Here is a 12,420-nt window from a genome sequence, read left to right on the forward strand (position 1 = left end):
TTTCCTTTCACCGATGTCTTACACACTGCCTGATAATCATTTCACGAGTTATGAAGAGAAATGGCTTGATAACTGGATCGCTTCAAAAGATAAACAGTTCGTTCTACGTGGCATACGTGAGTTGATGGAAAGATGGAAAAAAATGCTGGAAGAGCGACACGAAAAATGCTTCGAACCAAACGGCAATTACGTGGAAAAGTGCAGTATATTTGTAGGTGCTAATCAAACCTATTTTATATGATAATAATTTTCACGACAACAGTTCTTAGTTTTCCGATTACTGTCATTTCATTATTATAGTCTTTCTAAAATGGAAAATCCCAGCTGCGAGTCTTTTTGGTTTATATATATACAACAAAAAGTTTTTTTTGCATGGATAACTTCGATAAAATTGTCCTAATTTTTACATCGGTCCATGTAGAATTGATTTGACCTAAACTACGCCTCTCCCACTGATTGTCCTTAACCAAGGACGAAATATGCCCTGAACCACCTTTCCCAATCTGTTTCTCGTCATCGTCCAGATAGTCTTACCACCTACTTGCACATTCCGACAAAGGTCGCACCACCGCCGTCGCGAAGCTGTCATTACTAAACTGTATTTTTTTTACATTCTGACCGGTTGAAGCAGCACAAATATGTAAATTACTCTCCGTTTGGATCGTGACACCCCCATCCGTTCGGGCCAAGTTTACTCAACAAGCAGCCGGACGCCTACGGCATCCTCGTTCTTTCGTTCGTTCATTTGTACGTCGATTCATTCAAGCATTCGCTGCAATCCTGACACCCATAGATGGAAACCTGCCGGCCTCTTGACACTTGGCGAGCTCCCGAGCAAACAATTTTCAAACGTGTGTGTGATATGACTAATCGATTCTCAAGCGAACTAACAAGTCTCTTCAATCGGAAATATTTAAGTCCTTTTTGTTGCCAACACTTTTACAGATCGTTTACATCCATTGGCGTAGAGCGGAAAATCTTATATCTTATTTTGATCAACATGCGAGATCACTGCCTCCAAACGGCAACAAATCATTCCGATATGGAGACAACAGCTGCATCATGCAAGTCAGAGTCTGACTTATGGATGCGGAACAACGGTCGAGTCAAAGATCTTGGCTGTTGCATCATCACAGTCACGACAGTATGACGATAGCTTTTTTTTACTGTTTTCTACTCTGATCTGCTCGGCGCGACCAAACTATGGGGTTAATTGTCTGACTCACGCTTTTGGAACATTTGTTCTTCTTTGTTTACAAATCGTTCCGTGGTCCCGATCGCTAGTTTGTATCACCTGTATTTCTACACTTTCTTCGGCTGCATCCAGTTATGCTTGCAGCAGGTAATAGTTGATCTCGGTACCCACCGGATCCGACGGAGGTACCAGGGAAGCTTTATTACACCTGATGTGCGATTTCATGCGGCGTGTGATACGTCTTAAGGAAGAGGTTGGTTGACCGAGCCGGCAGTCTCTGAACGGTGGTTTTGCGCACTGCATGATTTATTGTTCGACCTATTTTCAAAATGTGCAGTTGTACTAGCCATTACATGAAATAATTAATGTCGTTTTTTCGCTTTCATTTTACTCCTTATGTTGTTCGTCTAGGTCAGTTATAAAAAGCAAATAGCTTTAAAAATGTATTTCTTTCCGAGTTATTTTGTGACGTTTAAAATAAAGTCGAAAAATCTAGAATAAGGTCTGATTTATAATTAAAAAAAAAAACTTTCTCCTCTTCCAAATAAAATCACATGGAGTCGAGCTGTGGAAAATGCTTATCTTTCAAACAATAGAAAACGAATGCGTTGAATAAAAATTGCAATCCAAAAAAAAACGATCTTCTTTGAATTTCATGTTTGAATATCACGAGAAGGCTTACTTCTAGGAAAAAGATTACAATGAGCAAATTTATAGCTCTTAAACTGCACGGAGAACCCTTCGATAATAAAATTGCGATATCGCAGTTCTTGATTTTTGTGATAATTGATTCAACTAATGTCTTTTTGATTCAACCAATATGGTTTTTGATTTGCATATATTCAAGTAGTTGAAAAATATGTTGTTTAGAATGTTGTCAAATGCCGGAGACAGTTGAAAGCAAAGCAATAATCGCAATGCAAAATCAACAACTTTTTTAGTTGAAATCTGTTCGCGTCGCTTCAAAATGTCAATGTGTTTATCTAACAGCGGTGTTGTGATAAAGTTAACCTTGTTTAAGATGAAAAAGATTTGGTGACAAATTAGAAAATGTTAATGAATGATTAATTTTCAGGTATGCGCAAAAATTTTATGCTCCAAATTCGATCATTGATTTACTTCCAGCTGACTGTTTTACTCCCAGCTGTTTGATACCGACGATGATGTTCATGCATTAGCAATAAAACGCTTTTTGACATGAATTTCATTTATAAACGTAACAGGAGCGAAGGGTTTCAAGCACACAGAACGCGCTGCGATTGAATGGCGCGTTTGAATTGCCGTCGCAAAATTCCAATTCCCAGCGGTTGATGCACCCAAGCTCATATAAATTGACTAAAACTAAATCGGCTGAAAAGTTCGTAACGTTTCTATGAGAGGGCGCCACTAGAATTAAATCCATACCATTTTCAGTTAGTACCAACCTTCAAAAGATACGTGTATAAATTTGACAGCTATCTGATTATTAGTTTGTGAGATATTGCATTTTGAGTGAAGCAACTTTTGTTATTATGAAAAAAATGGAAAAAAAGGAATTTCTTGTGTTGATGAAACACTACTTTTTGATGAAAAAAAGTGCCGCCGATACCAAAAAATGGCTTGATGAGTGTTATCCAGACTCTGCATCGGGCGAAGCAACAATTCGTAAGTGGTTTGCAAAATTTCGTACTGGTCATATGAGCACCGAAGACGATGAACGCAGTGGACGTCCAAAAGAGGCTGTTACCGATGAAAACGTGAAAAAAATCCACAAAATGATTTTCAATGACCGTAAAGTGCAGTTGATCGAGATAGATGACACCCTAAAGATATCAAAGGAACGTGTTATACATATTATTCACGAATATTTGGATATGAGAAAGCTTTGTGCAAAATGGGTGCCGCGTGAGCTCGCAATCGATCAAAAACAACAACGAATTGATGATTCTGAGCAGTGTTTGGAGCTGTTATATCGAAATAAAACCGATTTTTTTCGTCGATATATAACAATGGACGATACATGGCTCCATCACTTCACTCCGGAGTCCAATCGACAGTCAGCTGAGTGGACTGCACGCGATGAACCGAACCCAAAGCGTGGAAAGACTCAACAATCGGCCGGCAAGGTTATGGCGTCTGTATTTTGGGATTCGCATGGTATAATTTTCATCGACTACCTTGAAAAGGGAAAAACCATCAACAGTGACTATTATATAGCGTTATTAGAGCGTTTGAAGGACGAAATTTCAAAAAAACGGCCTCATTTGAAGAAGAAAAAAGTTTTGTTTCATCAAGACAATGCACCGTGTAACAAGTCGATGAAAACCATGCTGAAATTGAACGAATTGGGTTTCGAATTGCTCCCTCATCCACCGTATTCTCCAGATTTGGCCCCCAGTGACTTTTTCCTGTTCTAAGACCTCAAGAGAATGCTCGCTGGTAAAAAATTTAGAAGCAATGAAGTGGTAATCGCTGAAACTGAGGCCTATTTTGAGGCAAAGGACAAATCGTACTACAAAAATGGTATCGAAAAGTTGGAAGATCGCTATAATCGCTGTATCGCCTCTGATGGCAATTATGTTGAATAATAAAAACGAATTTTGGCAAAAAAATGTGTGTTTCTATTAAACGATACGAACTTTTCAGCCGAACTGTTATCCTAATAGTTCTGGACCGAAAACGCAATATATGGCCGAGCGTTGTCATGATGAAAAACTATGGTCGTATAGAACTGGCCGGCATCGCTTCAAACGAACTGGTTCGGTACGATACAATGATCTTCCGATGGTTTGACGTCGCTTACAACACTTTGGACCATCAACAGAGCATGAACGTATATATGTAAATGTTTTGCTTTGGTGTCCATTTCTTATTTGTACATTTGGGGTTGTCATAATGAATCTACGAATCACCAATAGCAATAACACAATGATAAAAATGACAGATTTTCATCTGTCAGAACACAAGCAGCACCCTATTTCCGAGTTTTTCAAGTTACACCGATGCATTTTGAAGCAGGGGTATGACTTTTAATGAGATTTTGTCCTCTAGCTTCTACGGTTGGAGCCTAGTTTTCATTTCAGGTTTAGTTATTTTATCGTATTTAAAAAAAACAGTTTTTTTCCTACGTCAACAGTTCGTTTAATATATTCAATTTATGACCATCAGTTCCACTGCAACTATCGGGCTGATCGGACGCAAGTTCGTGTTTCTCCAGTGGTGCGGTAAATTGTTTTATTCCGCTTTCAAGGTCATTTCGTATTCTATTGTCTGAATCAGTGCGGTCGAGTGATAGTTCGAATTAATCCGTCTTCAAGGTCAATTGTGAGTTGTGTAAAGAAGCACTGTGTGGTACCGTTAGCCAGCGCCCAGCTGGGCGCTGCTGCTATATTGTTAACAAATACATTGGACAGTGTATAGTGAAAAAACGTATAAGATTCCATTGTACAGTGCAGAAAGAGACTGCAAAAAAGTGCTTTTTCCTCTAGGAGGTTTTTTGCACTTTATTGATCAGGAATATCCACCGATTGCCTAGGACCGGGCCTTGTCTGCCGTTCACCCTTTGAGAGCTAAAGCTAAGTATTTTTGCCTTTTTCTTTTTTCCCCCTGTTCTTCAATACCACTACATTTGTCCTCCAATATTTACCCGCACGGACACATTTCCGTGCCATGACAGAAGGCACAGAATTGCCTGACCTCCCTCCAGATGACAAAATGGAATCATCTTATAGCCAAATATCTCGTGTAAAAAATTATCCCGATGGACTTGCACTCCCGGCCGGACCGTATGCGGTTTACATCCGGACCAAAGCCAACGGTAAAAAATTGAATCTTCTAAGACTTTCTGAAGACCTGTCCTCGCGATACAATACCGTACAAAAAATTGAAAAAGTACGCCCGGACAAGCTTAGGGTCTTGTTAGCCAGTGCAAAACAGGCTAATGAGATCGTTCAAAATGAGCATTTCACGCGGGAGTATCGCGTATACGTACCAGCTCGCGAAGTCGAGATAGACGGCGTGATCACCGATCCGAGTCTGACTTGCGAGGACGTTCTTAAGCATGGGGCAGGCGGTTTTAAAAACCCCTTACTCAAGAACGTTAAGATACTGGACTGCAAGCAATTGCGTTCAGTATCGACCGCTGAGGATGGCACTAAGTCCTATATCCCATCAGACTCGTATCGGGTGACTTTCGTTGGCTCGGCTTTGCCTAACTACGTCCTCCTGGACCGAATTCGTTTACCTGTTCGCCTTTTTGTGCCGCGGGTCATGAACTGCACTAATTGCAAACAATTGGGACATACAGCATCCCATTGTTGCAATAAATCCCGGTGTATAAAGTGTGGAGGGAGTCATGCGGATAACTCCTGCAGTGGAGACAATGAAAAGTGTCTCTACTGTAAGGAGGGGCCGCATGACCTCTCTGATTGTCCCGCGTACAAATTGCGCCAGGATAAGATGAGGCGTTCACTTAAGCAACATTCAAAGCGTTCTTTTGCTGAAATGTTGAAGAGTGCTACGCCTCCAGTAAACCTGTACGCTTGTTTGGCAACTGACGAGAGCGAATATGATGACCCTCTCGAAGGTACATCTTCGGCTGTCCCTCTTAGCTCATCATACAGAAAGAGAAGAAATAAATCTTTTCAAAAGCTCCCTAGTAAGGGTTCGAAGATGTCCTCTGATGGGTCTCGAAAAATTACAACAACTGGTAGTGATGGCAAAAAACCAGAGAGAAAAGCTCCAGGCCTTGGAAAATTAAATTCCGAGCAAGAATTTCCATCACTTCCTGGGACTTCAAAACCCCCGAAAGTCCCTTAAGATCAGTCAGAAAATTTACCAAATACTGGGTTTGTTAAATTCTCTGATATTGTGGACTGGATCATGTCTACTTTCAATATTTCTGAACCTCTTAAAAGCCTGATAATGGCTTTTATTCCTACAGTTAAAACATTCTTGAAGCAGTTGACTGCAAAATGGCCCCTTCTTTCAGCGATCGTATCCTTCGATGGCTAAGACACCCACCGAGGTCACGGATACAATCACTGTTATACAGTGGAATTGTAGAAGTATCATCCCAAAAATAGATCCTTTCAAATTTCTAGTAAATAATCTGAAATGTGACGCATTTGCATTGTGCGAAACTTGGCTAATTTCTGAAATACCCTTAAACTTCCACGATTTTAACATTATTCGTCTGGATCGAGATGATTCCTATGGAGGAGTACTTTTGGGGATCAAAAAGTGCTATTCTTTCTATCGCATTAACCTCCCCTCGATACCAGGTATTGAAGTTGTCGCATGTCATGTTACAATCAAAGGCAAGGACCTTTGCATTGCTTCCATCTACATTCCTCCAAGAGCCTCGGTTGGGCATCGGCGGCTCAATGATATCATAGAGCTTCTTCCCGCACCGACGTTGGTTTTAGGAGACTTTAACTCACACGGTACGGGATGGGGCTGTTTTCACGACGATAACAGATCAACTATGATCCATGATATCTGCGACAACTTCAATATGACAATCTTGAATACGGGAGAAATGACACGAATTCCTGCACCACCAGCAAGACCAAGTGCGCTAGACTTATCCCTTTGCTCGACATCGCTACGGTTGGGTTGCACGTGGAAGGTAATCCCTGATCCCCACGGTAGCGATCATCTGCCTATCGTAATTTCAGTCGCCACCGGATTAAGACCATCGGAAACAATCAATGTTTCGTATGACCTCACACGAAACATTGATTGGAAATGCTACGCAAATTTGATATCTGAGAATCTAGAAACAACACAAGAACTTCCTCCGGAGGAAGAGTACACGTTTTTGGCTGGCTTGATTCTCGACACCGCGACTCAAGCTCAGACGAAACGTGTACCCGGCGCGAAAACTAACATCCGTCCCCCCAACCCGTGGTGGGACAAAGAGTGCTCAGAATTAAACGCGGAGAGAACTTCATCATTTGTCGAGTTTAGGAAAAACGGAACACCTGATAATTTTAGAAACTACGCGGCATTAGACGCTAAAATGAAAAGCTTGATTAAAGCGAAGAAAAGCGGTTATTGGCGTCGATTCGTAGACGGATTATCGAGAAAAACATCAATGAGCACTCTTTGGAACACAGCCCGACGAATGCGCAACAAAAACACCACAAACGAAAGCGAGGAATATTCTAACCGCTGGATATTCGATTTCGCTAAAAAAGTATGTCCTGACTCTGTTCCGGAACAGACAATCATGCGCGTCGCTTCATCAAACAGAAACGAAACACCTTTTTCGATGGTCGAGTTCTCACTTGCGCTTTTATCGTGTAACAATAAATCTCCGGGGTTAGACAAAATCAAATTCAACTTGTTGAAAAATTTGCCTGACTCTGCCAAAAGGCGCTTATTGAATTTATTCAATAGGCTTCTTGAGGATAATATTGTCCCACATGACTGGAGACAAGTAAGAGTTATTGCCATTCAAAAACCAGGGAAACCAGCCTCCGATCACAATTCGTATCGGCCGATTGCTATGCTTTCCTGTATCCGGAAATTGTTCGAAAAAATGATTCTGTTTCGTCTAGACAATTGGGTCGAGACTAATGGCTTACTTTCAGATACACAATTCGGCTTCCGCAGGGGCAAAGGAACGAACGATTGTCTTGCGTTGCTCTCAACCGAAATTCAAATGGCATTTGCTCGTAAAGAACAAATGGCGTCAGTTTTCCTAGACATCAAGGGGGCTTTTGATTCAGTTTCCATAAACATCCTATCTGAGAAGTTGCATCAGCATGGTCTTTCACCAATTTTGAATAACTTTTTGTATAATCTGTTGTCCGAGAAATACATGTATTTCGCGCATGGTGATTTGTCGACAATACGATTCAGTTACATGGGTCTTCCTCAGGGCTCATGCTTAAGCCCCCTTTTATACAACTTTTACGTGAACAACATTGATGAATGTATCAACACATCTTGCACGCTAAGACAACTTGCCGACGACAGCGTTGTGTCTATTATAGGACCCAAAGCTGCCGATCTCCAAGGACCATTGCAAGATACCCTCGACAACTTGTCGACATGGGCTCTTCAAATGGGTATCGAGTTCTCCACGGAGAAAACTGAGCTGGTTGTATTTTCAAGGAAGCGAGAACCAGCACAATTACAGCTTCAACTAGGGGGTGAAACCATAGCTCAGGTCTTCACATTTAAATATCTCGGGGTCTGGTTCGACTCCAAAGGCACCTGGGGATGTCACATTAGGTATCTGAAACAAAAATGCCAACAGAGAATCAATTTTCTTCGTACAATAACCGGATCATGGTGGGGTGCCCACCCAGGAGACCTGATCAGGTTATACCAAACAACGATATTGTCCGTGATGGAATACGGATGCTTTTGCTTCCGATCCGCGGCGAACACTCATTTCATCAAGCTGGAAAGAATTCAGTATCGTTGTTTGCGTATTGCCTTAGGTTGCATGCAGTCGACTCATACGATGAGTCTCGAAGTGCTCGCGGGCGTCTTACCGTTGAAAAACCGATTCTGGGATCTCTCATATCGATTGCTAATCCGATGCGACATCTTGAATCCGATGGTGATTGAAAACTTCGAAAGGCTTGTCGAGCTCAATTCTCAGACCCGTTTTATGTCCTTGTATTTTGATTACATGGCTCAGAATATTAATCCTTCTTCGTTTGTTTCCAATCGTGCTCATTTCTTGGATACTTCTGATTCTACTGTGTTTTTCGACACATCCATGAGAGAAGAAATTCGTGGAATCCCGGATCACGTGCGCCCTCAAGTGGCCCCAAATATTTTTTATAATAAATTTAGAACAGTCAACTGTGAAAAGGTGTTTTACACTGACGGTTCAAACATCAACAGGTCCACAGGCTTCGGCATCTTCAATCAAAACATCACCGCTTCTCACAAACTCAATGATCCGGCTTCAGTTTACGTCGCAGAATTAGCTGCTATTCAGTACACCCTTGAGATCATTGAAACCTTGCCCAAAGACCATTACTACATTGTCACGGACAGTCTAAGCTCAATAGAAGCTCTCCGGGCAATGAAGCCAGGAAAGTATCCCCCATATTTCCTGGGGAAAATACGGGAACACTTGCGAACTTTATCTGAACGGTCTTATTTAATATCGTTAGTCTGGGTCCCTTCGCATTGTTCCATTCCAGGCAATGAAAAGGCAGACTCATTGGCTAAGGTGGGCGCATTAGAAGGTGATATTTATGAAAGACCAATCTGCTTCAATGAATTTTTCAGTATCTCTCGTCAGAAAACTCTCGAAAGTTGGCAAACTTCATGGAGCAATGGCGAACTGGGACGATGGCTACATTCCATTATCCCTAGGGTATCGACGAAACCTTGGTTCAGGGGGATGAACGTGAGTCGCGATTTCATTCGTGTTATGTCGCGGCTCATGTCAAATCACTACACTTTCAACGCACATCTCCGGCGTGTTGGGCTTGCGGAGAGCGGTCTCTGCACCTGTGGCGACGGTTATCAGGACATCGAGCATGTCGTGTGGTCGTGCGTAGAGTATCGTGACGCCAGGTCGAAGCTACTGGAATCCCTTAGGGCCCGAGGTAGACCGCCTGAGGTTCCGGTTCGGGATGTGTTGGCGAGTCGGGATAGTTTATATATGCTTCTCATATACCAGTACCTTAAACACATTGATATACAAGTGTAATGTGTTATCCCTCGCTCAGAAAGTATAAACTCCACCTACAGGTTCGACACTAACATCCGCCCGATTCTCTCGATCCCCGTCCCTGTCCACCATCTTCATTGGAACTAACAAGATCTTTTTTTGTCACTAACTTTTTCGTTACCCCTTCCCTGTCTCTTCACCATCTCGATGGCAACTAATTAGATCTTTATCGTTTTCAAACATTTTGTTCCCACATCCCCTTTTTACCCCGTTTCCACAATATTTACTTTTTTTTTCATTCTCTTCCGTAACATCACCATCATCGTCCACGGAAGGCCGCCCCAGTCGAAAACCAGCACGCGGGCCACCCGCCGGGCCTTCGTAGCCTGGGGGTGTTTCCCGCGGACCCACACGGATCGAATGATGCGGCCAACATGGATCTTCGCCAACGGCATATGGAAGACCCTCATGCAATATTCAATTCACCGGCCACTACCGATCGCTTCTCGAGAATCCGCTACGCTACATTACATAATGATACTATTTTAGTTTTAAGTTAGTCGTAATTAAGATTAGTAAATACCCTTGGCATCTTAGAGCTTAAGCAGTGTGCCTTAAAATTATATTATAATATTGAATAAAAAAAAATTTATGACCATAGATTTCTTTGATTGAAATTGCAGCAGCCCCTTGAAATTCGAAATTTGGACCCGGTTGCATGTTAAGCCACGTTCGAAACTCTTTCCTGTCTTATCTTATCACGAAACTGCCACAGTCATAAGAATGTTCTCGCAACCAGAGAGCCAAAGAGCAAAAGAGTGCGTAATAAAACTTAGCTAACTGCATGCCACTCCAGTCTACTAATTCAATTCTCACTCCGTCTAGAACCGGATTCGGTACTCACATACACTCGCACACTCGCATTCTTATGTCTAACTTTCCAGTGTGCACGTGTGTTGCAATCAAAACAAACAAAGCAGACTGCAGTCCCCACGTGAATCGAGCAACAAACGCGACCGACCGAATCGCGAATCGTACAGTGCCGTCGTTTCCGAACGCTACCGGTTAGGATACTAAAAGTGCTGTAAACTTCTCACGCCAGTCAGATCCGCGCGGAGCTGCTGGAATCGTCTGAAAATCTTGCAGGCGCACCAACACTTGCGTCCGCGGGGGTAGCGTAAGTATTCGTTGGTTTATTTGTTTGTTTGCTGGCAGGCACAAAATTAGTAACAGTAACTGCTGTCTGACTGTCTAAGGAATGTTCGTTGAATGTGACTACTGCCTACTACCAGCAGTAGAAGTAGTAGTAGTAGTAGTAATGGCAATTATTTCGAGATTTGTTTTGCTCGCGTTTCACGGTTCTTTTTGTTTTTGGGAGTTGTCCGGACTTAGATCGGAATGCGACAGAAGAAAGGCGATGGTTACGATGGATTGAAACGAAAAGGTATTTCTCTTCCTCCGGTGTTCGCGTTCCGGTGTTCCACGAACGAAACATCTGGAATGATTTGTCAACTTGACTTGACTAACATTGAGAGCTTATCAAATTATAATTTTTCAAACATCAATGATCTTTCGTCGCCACTCAGCTTGGAAGCTTGTTGGAAATTTTCTCCACGAATACGTTTGTACTCTCAGGTGTTTCAAGGCATTGAAAATTGCAATTGACAGCAGGCGAAGGAGAGGTCTTGGAGAGGCCTTGCGCTTTAAATGAATTCAATTCATACGTGTTGATTGGCACATATGTCACCGCTAGAATGTAGGAGGCAAACACAGACAATACTAATTTGAATTTCAACTTACGAAGTATTCCAAACACGTCGGTTGTCATTGGTTTATAACGTGAATCATTGATATCGTAAAAATTACTGCCGGATTGGTTTGTTTCGTGACTTACCTAGAAGAAGAAGAAGAAGAGAAAAAAAGAAAATGCTAATTAGAACTGGTCAATGTTGTCAAACTAAATGTCATAATGTTTCAATTCATAGTTGCAAGATAATATGACAATAATGTATTCCATTAGCCTGTTTGACAACGCTCCCAGCAGCAGCAGCAGCAGTCGCGGTGACAGCATGTTAACGCCTTTGGTTAGGCAACCGAGCATGACAATCGCATCGGATCACGAGGCAGACAGAGTGAGTTGACTGGAATTCGACACCATTTTGTATGTTCGTAAACATATAGGAGCGCGTTTGTTGGCTCGAATGCTTTTCCCTTGGAGTTGACACCGAGCTGTTGACCTACAGTATCGATTTAAGACCTAACCGAACAAGGGCGAAACCCTATCAAGGTCGAAACCGTGACATTACAGGAACATAAATTTCAATCCGTTAAACGATGAGATCATCACACCACCCATAACTCAGTGCAATAAAATTGGGCACAGTTTAATTTGCACCCGCACGAGAAGCTCAAGTGTGTTTACATGCACCGAATGAACGGAGTAAACGAGAATTGGAAAATTAAACAATGTGACGCCAACTTGAACAGTTAATTGTACGTTGACAGTCGATGCACGAATGTACAATCATCTGATGGAAGTCAATAAACTTTGCACAGTTTAACATCAGATGAAATCAACACAAAAAAAATGAATTCACAA

At 42.0% G+C, this 12,420-nt stretch overlaps 1 protein-coding gene across 34 annotated transcripts in view; it reads right to left on the bottom strand.

The window, feature by feature from the left end:
- Positions 1-12,420, bottom strand: part of LOC131432946 (ensconsin) — a 383,203-nt gene that overhangs the window by 84,419 nt on the left and 286,364 nt on the right. For 3 of the 34 annotated variants that reach the window (XM_058599586.1, XM_058599585.1, XM_058599582.1), the window contains exon 1: positions 11,622-11,664. The exons of 30 other annotated variants lie outside the window; for them this stretch is intronic. In XM_058599586.1, coding sequence (XP_058455569.1) covers positions 11,622-11,649 — 28 coding nt within the window. In that variant the 5' untranslated portion in view covers positions 11,650-11,664. Of the gene's footprint in view, positions 1-11,621; positions 11,716-12,420 lie in introns of those variants that run through there. One more of the 34 variants, XM_058599570.1, reaches the window with a different exon arrangement.

Source organism: Malaya genurostris, chromosome 2, assembly GCF_030247185.1.
Source record: "Malaya genurostris strain Urasoe2022 chromosome 2, Malgen_1.1, whole genome shotgun sequence".
In the NCBI taxonomy this organism is placed as follows: domain Eukaryota; kingdom Metazoa; phylum Arthropoda; class Insecta; order Diptera; family Culicidae; genus Malaya; species Malaya genurostris.